Here is a 9,802-nt window from a genome sequence, read left to right as displayed (position 1 = left end):
ATCATGACTTCGTTCCCCACCTGAACCACACACTCGGAAAGTCACGAAAGATCTTTTTTTCTAAAATTTCCCTTTTCTTTTTCATGTCTTTCTCATACAATAAAATACAGCTAGGGACTACAGTTATTAAGTTACAATTGGTGGAGCGTGACAACAAAACTTTTCCCAAAGAACCCATCATGCTCGCCACTTGTTCAAACAAGAACACAAAGTTTGTGTTTCTTCTTTAAAGCTTAATTTATTTTCTCTATTTATCTCTTTGACCAGTTGAAAAACACTTGGCTTGTAATTTTGTGGTACGTGTTATCCTTAGAACCAAAAGTATCAAAGGAGTTAATCTTTGTAAGTTCGGTCAAAATAAAAGCAAAAGTTTTTTTTTTTTTTTTGGAAAAATTATACAAAATAGTCATTTGAAACTTATTAGAAAAATATTCTAAGTTTCAATTTTTCAGTAAAATAGATAAATTTATGTTTTCAAAAAAAAATTTGACAGCTAACATTAAAATTTTTGACGATTATTATGAACAATTTATCACTTTAAAAAAAATAATCTTGGGATAAACAAAATTATTGAAACTAGATTACTGAATATTTTAGCTATTTTACTGAATTAAGACAAACTTTTGTTATTTTGCGAATTCATAAGTTTAAATTAACTATTTAACTACATTACTTTTTTTTTTTAAAAAAAAAGAGATATGATTAAGCCCTAGAGGCTCTAGATGAAGAATTAAAAAAGTATTACATAATAAGGCATTTTTAGTTTGTAATATTACTCTTAACTAAAAGAAAGTCATCATTTACTGTAGTAAAGAGGTTCTACAAACTTTTATTTTTTACACGCTACACTTATCTACTAATTTTCCTTCGTGATGATGCACTTGTCTATTATAACAAAAGAAGATTACAAAAAAAATCAAATCATTAGAGTAGCGTGAGATTAGTAAGAAACACAAATATACATTCCATAAGCAACAACAATTGTTTCTAAATGTACAATTACCTTAGTTATTTTTAACTTTTGCAAGTGCTATTATCATTATCTTTATAATCTTCTTTACAAAATACATAAAAATTAAAGAAGGTTCATGAATTAAAAAAATGGACAGTTAAATCAATAACTCAATAACTCATCTTATTTAAAAAAATAGTTAAAATTTCATTTTTATTAAAAAATAGTGCAACAGATCGAAATAAATTAAATTAATTATTTTAGTTAATTTAATTTACTTTGACTTGATGGACTATTTTCTTTAAAAAAAAACTTTGGCTAGAATCTTGAAAAGAGCTAAGAGATTGGTTAGTTGCAACCAAAATTTCTAAAAACAACATTAGTCAGCTTATTTTTTATGATGATAATAATAATAATAATAATAATAATAATAATAATAATAATAATAACAATAATAATAAACTAGAAAAATTACGTTTACACTAACTCTCAATTAAAAGTCAATCTATAAAATTATTAAACCATAAAAGTTCGTTAATAACTAATATAATATGCAATATTTAATTAAGATATATATTTTTTTAATATATTAATTGCTGAAATAAAATTTTAAATATTTAGCTAACTATAAGAGTAACTCCAATGCAAGCAACCAAAGTTGCTTTATTGCTTATGAGACATATCGTCACTTTTTTTTTTTTTGTACAATTTAGCATTGTGGATAGTAATGATTCCGGCAATGATGTCACTTTCTAGCACCGATGCCCACTAATTTTTTTATAAAAATAAAATTAATAAAATAATAAACACATCATTACTTTTGGATAGAGTGAGATACATTTCAACCACATTTTGGTGCTACAACAATTGTAATAGTTTTTATTCAAAGTGGTACAATTGATGAGGTAAGTGAATATATATATATATATATATATATATATATATATATATATATATATATATATATTGATAATGTGTAAAAATTTGGCCATTTATGTATGAAGTTGCTTTAAATTATATGTGAATATAATTTTTTATAATTTTTTTCTAACACTCTTTTATGTGTTGATGATATTTTAAATTAGATTTTTTATTCTTTATTCTGTAAAATGAAAAGTTTATTGTTTTTTAGATATTTAAACCTATATTTTAACTTTTCATGTAATTAAATTCAATGGGTCTATATATATTGCTTATAAATATACACATACAATATACATTACAACAAAGAAAATTTCATATTCTTGTTTTGGATGAAACTGTTTATTTTACATTTATATTTAGCTAGATATAACTTATAAATAAAATACGTTAGTTACATATTATAAAAAAAGCATTTTAATAACAAATCGAAGCATGCTCACATAGAAATCAAAATGCACATACATATATGAAAAATTACACTTATGTTTATAAAATAAAAATATTCAATTTATCGCGGCAACGTCGAATCCTCTTACTCATGTTTACTAAACTCAATCACGATGTATTCAAATTAATATTATTTGAGCACTCATTTAATAAAGATGTCACTTAAGGAGATGAGTTTGAGCCGCCATTATTCATAAAAATCTATTATGGGGTCAGAGTAAAAATAAATTTTAATTATATTAATAAAAAATAAAAATTACGAAGTTATGAAAGTATTAATCCATACTAATAATCTATATTTTAATAATTAAACTCATAAATTTTATAACTATTCAGAAATTATTTTCTTTTGAAAGTTAATGATCTTGATTTCATTAATTGAGTATGTAATTTACTCAAATTATATGCAAATCAATGATAATTTATTTCTTAAAACTCATTCAAGAGTATTTCTTGATAAATTTAAAACATCCATTCTCATTATCAGTTATATTATTAATTAGAAAACCCAAAATTAATGTTGATTTAGTTGAATTACCATTTAAAAATATAATTACAATATACTAATATCATGCTTAGGTGGCAGTTTTAAGTTATATCGTTAATCAGTAACTTTCAAGAAAGCGATTTATTGTTTGGCGACTTTTTTTAGAGTCGTTCATTAACTTCTTACTTCAAATAATATATATATATATATATATATATATATATATATATATATATATATATAGGAAAATACATTGATCAATCAGCTAATCAGATTTTGTATCACTTTAAAATGATTAGTTTAAAATACAGATTAATTTTTACGTTTATTAAATACAAAATTATAAAAATGTCATTTTAAAACTATATATTATTTATCAAGAGTAGCTAGTTCATTGCTAAGCGGTTTCGTATTCTTTTATCTTTTAAATTGTTATCTTTCTGACCATAGAAACGAGGTCCTAAAATAAATTATACCCGTGAAAAAATTGAAAATAATAAGTTTCTCAATATATTTACAAAATACTAAAAAAATGGAGGCCAATGTAACAAAGATAAAATTTGTGATACGTACACTGAGTAATTTCAGATATATGCCGAGTTGCTACATATAAGCACGAAGTAGACAAACAAGACCAAAATGTAAGGTTCGATAACCTCTTAAAAAATTGGAGATAAAAAAAAATTAGTGGTTACTAAAAAACTGACGATCAAATCAAATATTTACCATGGTCATGTAAACACAAATAAACGTTTAATTAAGGTTGATCTTAAGGTCACTTGATTGCCAAATAACTAACATCACGTGCTGTTTTTGTGTAAGAATTGATCAATCTATGATCTCACTTCAACCATTCCTACAAAAAGATAAACAAGTCCAATGTTAAGGCTCTACACATTGAGACGAAATTCAACTACGACACTTATTTTTAGCACGCTCATCTTTACTCAATTATTTATTTATACATGTATTGATATTTCTCTTATATAAAAAAAATATAATGACAAAATTATCATTGTATTGATTGAGGTTGAGAGAAATATAATGACAAAATCATCAATGTATTGATTGAGCTTGTTCAACATACACCAGTCTCCGCCGAGATAGTTCTTGTACTTATTTTTTGCCATCAACAAAAAAAATACTCATTTCTAAATATCGCAGCATATGACTATACGTCTTGTCTTTGTTTATAAAACGTTATCAATTATTAATTAACTAGATTATAACTTAAATTTAAGAAGTCTAAATACCTATATATGCATAGGTTTTCACACAAAAAAAAATGTATATATAATTTTATATATATTTTACAAGTTTAACCTAAATCCGTTATAAATAAACAACGAAACTTACATGTTACAACTATACAACTTACATATTACAACAATATAATCTCTCAAACTAATAATAATATTAATAATAACATTTTTTTTACACCGTTCAAAATTTCAACCGTTATAAATAATTAACGAAACCAATACAAACTTTAATGTGACAACTTACAACAATACACAATTTCTCAAAAATAATAAATAATTATAACATATTTTTACACCGTTCAAATTCAACCTTATCTCACCCGCCACGTGTCACGCAGTCGAACCCTAGATATTTACGCCCCATCACACACCCATCTATAAAATGCCACCGTTTCTTCCACTCAATCCTCATCACCAGCCTCTCTCTCTCTCTAGAGTTCAGTCACACACACACACTCACTCACATTCTCACTCTCTCTCTCTAAAAATCATGGCCTCGACTCTGATGAGCACCGCCTCAGCCGCCACCAAGGCCGTCGCATTCGAGCCGTCCTCCGCCTTCCTCGGCGCGCCGCTCTCGGCGCCGCCGTCGGCCGTCCGATGCGCCGCCGTATCTCGATCGCCGGCGTCGATCTCGGCGTCGTACGACTTGAACTCGTTCAAGTTTGAGCCGATCAAGGAGTCCATCGTGTCTCGCGAGATGACTCGGAGGTACATGACGGACATGATCACCTACGCCGACACCGACGTGGTGGTCGTCGGAGCTGGATCGGCGGGTCTCTCGTGCGCCTACGAGCTCAGCAAAAACCCTAACGTCAAGGTCGCCATTATTGAGCAATCTGTCAGCCCCGGAGGCGGTGCTTGGCTCGGTGGACAGCTCTTCTCAGCCATGGTATCTCTCTCTCTCTCTATCTCTCTCTGTGTGTAAATCTGAGTTTGTTTTTATTTAGCATTTTATTTGTGTTGTTGGGGTTTGTTGCGTACTCAAATCTAAAATCATCATCAAAAGTGCATGCAAATAGTAATAATAATAATAATAATATTTTATTGTCTATTGTTTTTGGGTCGGTATATCTGATCTGAGTGTATCTTTATTTGTTAAGTAAAATGAACATGGAAAGTACATGCAAATGAAGAACATAAAAGATATGATTAAGAAGAGTATTCGGTTATATTTTCATTTTCGAGAAATAATGTTTTATTAGTTATTTTCACTATCCCAAGGAAAATAATGATAATAAGAACTAAGAAGTATTCGATGTTTTCGAAGTCAAAGAATGTATTCTATATTTGTGTAGATTTTTTACCGAGTCCGATGATGGGAAGGAAGAAAACAAAACGTTGAATATATTTATTTGTTTTAAGATGGTAAAATGGTGTAACTATTTATTTGTTACAACTAATTACAGGTCATTTTCCTCTCACAACTGTTTTTCCAAATGGAAAAAAAAAAAAAAAATGGAAGGAAAGATACCCTAATATTTACATTTATTACAATACAACAAAAGTAGGTAATATATGCTTTTAAATCAGTATTACTTGACCTCTCTTTTTCATTTTGTTTTGTGCCAATGTATCAATCAAAGAGCGTATCATTAGTTGAGGGTCACCGACGTCAAATTGTGTAATTTCTATAAAGCTTTAAACCTTTTTTTTTCCCCTTAACATTTAAGCTTTAAACTTCATATAAAAAATTTATTAATTTAACAAAATTACCCAACGTCCGACCACATTATGCTCGATAACCTAATGTTTTAGTAAAAGAAAAATTTAAGTAGAATAAAGCAAGGCCATACTATTTATTTTTTTATTATTAAATAAAATGGAAGGTGATAAGACGCTCTACAAATTTTGTGTGCATCTTCTCCCTCATAAATAGTGCTAGATAAATATGAAGATTTAATTAATTAACTATTATCAATGTTTACTTGATAATTTTTTATGTTTTTGTTTACATGGTGTTTATTATTGTTATGTAATTTAGTTAATCTCATTTCTGCTTTTAAAAAAACCTAACAAAGTCTAGATAAATATGTATCCTTGCCAGCCAATAATTTTTTTTGTAATTTTACCCCCAAGCATCTAACTTGGTGAGGATTCCATATTTAATTTTTACAAGCCTTTTTTTTTTTTTGTAATCTGAGCTTAAATATTTCATGCAATCAAATATATGAATATAAAAAAATAAAAAATTCTTTGTAATTTAATTTTTTTCAATGTAATTTTTTTTTCAGATTGTCCGCAAGCCGGCCCACCACTTCCTGGACGAGCTCGAGATCGAGTACGACGAGTGCGACACGTACGTCGTGATCAAGCACGCGGCCCTCTTCACCTCGACGATCATGAGCAAGCTCTTGGCCCGCCCGAACGTGAAGCTCTTCAACGCGGTGGCCGTGGAGGACCTAATCGTCAAAGGCGACAGAGTCGGGGGAGTTGTGACCAACTGGGCCCTCGTGACCATGAACCATGACACGCAGTCGTGCATGGACCCGAACGTGATGGAGGCCAAGGTGGTCGTGAGCTCGTGCGGCCACGACGGGCCCATGGGAGCCACCGGAGTCAAGAGGCTCCGATCCATCGGGATGATCGAGAGCGTGCCCGGGATGAAGGCCTTGGACATGAACGCCGCCGAGGATGCGATCGTGAAGCTCACGAGGGAGATCGTCCCCGGGATGGTCGTGACCGGGATGGAAGTCGCGGAGATCGACGGCTCGCCCAGGATGGTAAGCGAAACTTGAATCCCCGTCTTTCTCTTATTTGCGATTGCGGTCCCTGAATTAGTTGCTTATTTTTTAAATCTTATTTTACGGGTCGAATTTTGACTACTTAGTAAGTTTTAGGACATTATATGATGTGTTACTTCGAAGAAATGATGAGCATATAGTTTAAAGCATTTGATTCTTAATAGGATGGTAAGCGAGACTTAATCCCCGTCTTTCTCTTATTTGCGATTGTGGTCCCTGAATTAGTTGCTTTTTTTTTTGCACTTTTTCGCGTGATTTTTAGTAAGTTTTAGGACATTATATGATGTGTTACTTCGAAGAAATGATGAGCATATAGTTTAAAGCATTTGATTCTTAATAGGATGGTAAGCGAGACTTAATCCCTGTCTTTCTCTTATTTGCGATTGTGGTCCCTGAATTAGTTGCTTTTTTTTTTTGCACTTTATCGCGTGATTTTTAGTAAGTTTTAGGACATTATATGATGTGTTACTTCGAAGAAATGATGAGCATATAGTTTAAAGCATTTGATTCTTAATAGCAATTTTATAAAAGGCCAAACTGCAACAACCCATTAAGTTTAAGACGGTAAGTGATTTTTAAGAAATTATTTTTGACATTATATGATTTATTTATTTATTTATTTTTAAATTTTAGGGATCGAATTTTGACTACTTGGTGAGTTTTAGGACATTATATGATGTGTTACTTTGAAGAAATTATGAGCATATAGTTTAAAGCATTTGATACTTGATAGCAATTTTATAAAAGGCCAAACTGCAACAACCCATTAAGTTTAAGACGGTAAGTGATTTTTAAGAAATTATTTTAGATTATTAATGTATATACTATATAATTTTATGCGTAATAGTTTCGCTAGTTTATGCTTGTGCTACATTTTATTCATTTTTTTTAAATTGGTCATTTTAGTTCAATGAAAAAATCAGAGACCGAATTGCAGCTACTAAACAAGTTTAGGACAGTCCGTGATATCTGATTTTGAAGAAATTGACTAGCCGTTTTAGATATTCTTAAATTGTGGTATGGAAGAAACGATTAATTTCCCTGACTTCTACTATACCGAAAAAGCCATATGCCAACGTTTATTTATATCTTCATTAAAGACGTGATTGATTGACCGTCTTTTTCAATTAAATTTTATTTTCTTTCAATTAAAATACTTGCTAGTGGCAGCATTATGGTAATTAACGGGTGATTCTCATCAATATGTCTTTTTTTTCGTATTCTTCATAAATAGATTCTATACTCTTGTCCTTAATTCGACAATAATGAATGAGTCTCATTCAAATCATATTGAAAGAAACATTGACCCACCAGTCCAATTCAGTGTCTTCCCGGACCACTCAAAATCTCCATATACGATAAGATCTAGATATTCTCTCTAAAGTTGTGGCCCAAATATAAATTCCTTCGAAAATTGTTTTTTATCATAATTAATATGTAGTGTTAATTGCTTTTGATATAATTTTTTATTTATTTAGCATTTTTAAGTTGTCCTTGTGTTCACAATTTCTTTTAAAAAAATTACTGTTTATTGTTTTGGACTCTTATTTAATTATCTAGATATTCTCTCTAAAGTTGTGGCCCAAATATAAATTCCTTCGGATATCATAATTTATATGTAGTGTTAATTGCTTTTGATATAATTTTTTTTATTTAGCATTTTTAAGCTGTCCTTGTGTTCACAATTTCTTAAAAAATAATAGTTTATTGTTTTGGACTCTGATTTAATTTTATTTTTCGTTTATAATTTCATTTATAAGGAAAATAATTGTTTACCGTTCCTCCAAAATGCTATTTTTAAATAATGATTTCAAATAATCGTTATTTTGAAAATGTTACCCTTTAAAACCGTTATATATATATATATATATATATAATTTTCCTAATGTGTTTTATTTTTATAGGGACCTACTTTTGGAGCGATGATGATCTCGGGCATAAAAGCGGCCCACCTGGCGCTGAAGGCTCTTGGGCTCCCGAACGCCCTCGACGGGACTTACAGCGAGTCAGTCCACCCAGAGCTTGTCCTCGCCGCCGCCGATGAAGCCTCGGAAACCGCCGACGCATAAACAGTTTTTTTGTTTTTGTTTTTGTATTTTTAAATCAGGCCAGGGTGTAGGGATGATAAGGCAAGGGTGTGTGAAATATGGTTTGTCGTTTTTTTTTCCCCTTCAGGATTTGGTGGGCTTAAATAATGAGGGTTTGTTCCTATATAATCTGAATATTTGGAATATTTTCTTTCTCTTAAGATAACATGCTTGTTACTTCAAAAAAAAAAAAAAAAAAAAAAAAAAAAGATCAACATGCTTGTTTCTGTTATATATATATGCCCTGCTGCTTTTTTATTTTTTTTTATTTTTTTTATTTATAAGTTGTTGAAATAAAATATTTATGGATACAGCAATGTTTTGGGGCTTGGGACTGCTCGGTCGAAATTTGTTACCAAATAATTGAAATAGACGAGCGGCTTTTTATTATTATCTCCATTTTATTATCGACATATCTTCTTACCATTTAATATCTACATTTCTTACCGGATATTCACCGCGACTACTAGCGATTCCAACTTAATATTCCCCGAGTTGCACGGCCAATCTTTTCGAATTCCCTAGAGTGTTACTTCGATCATTAATTAATAGTCTAGGCGAACGAAGCCACAAACACTACCTCAAGTCAATTTAGTAATGACGTACAGGAAAATCTAGCATGAAATGTACTCTTTAACAAAGATCTGTATTTGATGGGCAAACTCGATCAACTTAGACCAATATAGACTGAAGAAAGATTGCCTCAGGCCTGCAAAAACTTACTCTCTTGACAACTCCACCAATGAGTTCTGCAAAATCATTAGAACAAGCCACCATACAAAACATAAAATAATATAAAAGTCCAATTTTGCACGTGGAACGAGCCACTAAGAAAAAACGCAAGGAGGGGACTAGCACGAAAATTCCACCATACAAATCAATTTAATATATACATTTCT

At 30.4% G+C, this 9,802-nt stretch overlaps 1 protein-coding gene across 1 annotated transcript; it reads left to right on the top strand.

Moving 5' to 3' along the window:
- Positions 1 to 4,497: 4,497 nt before the first annotated feature.
- THI1 (thiazole biosynthetic enzyme, chloroplast (ARA6) (THI1) (THI4)) lies at positions 4,498 to 9,296 on the top strand. The gene is made up of 3 exons (XM_089614984.1): positions 4,498 to 4,964; positions 6,307 to 6,795; positions 8,721 to 9,296. Exons 1-3 carry the CDS (start codon positions 4,563 to 4,565, stop codon positions 8,883 to 8,885), a joined length of 1,056 nt encoding a protein of 351 aa, XP_089471110.1. The 5' UTR covers positions 4,498 to 4,562; the 3' UTR covers positions 8,886 to 9,296.
- The last annotated feature ends 506 nt before the right edge of the window (positions 9,297 to 9,802 follow it).

This window comes from Urtica dioica, chromosome 5 (genome assembly GCF_054948205.1).
Source record: "Urtica dioica subsp. dioica isolate 48M chromosome 5, U.dioica_male_clone48M_v1_H2, whole genome shotgun sequence".
In the NCBI taxonomy this organism is placed as follows: Eukaryota; Viridiplantae; Streptophyta; class Magnoliopsida; order Rosales; family Urticaceae; genus Urtica; species Urtica dioica.
The sequence above is the reverse complement of the archived record's forward strand: the minus strand, read 5'-3'. Positions and strand labels throughout refer to the sequence as shown.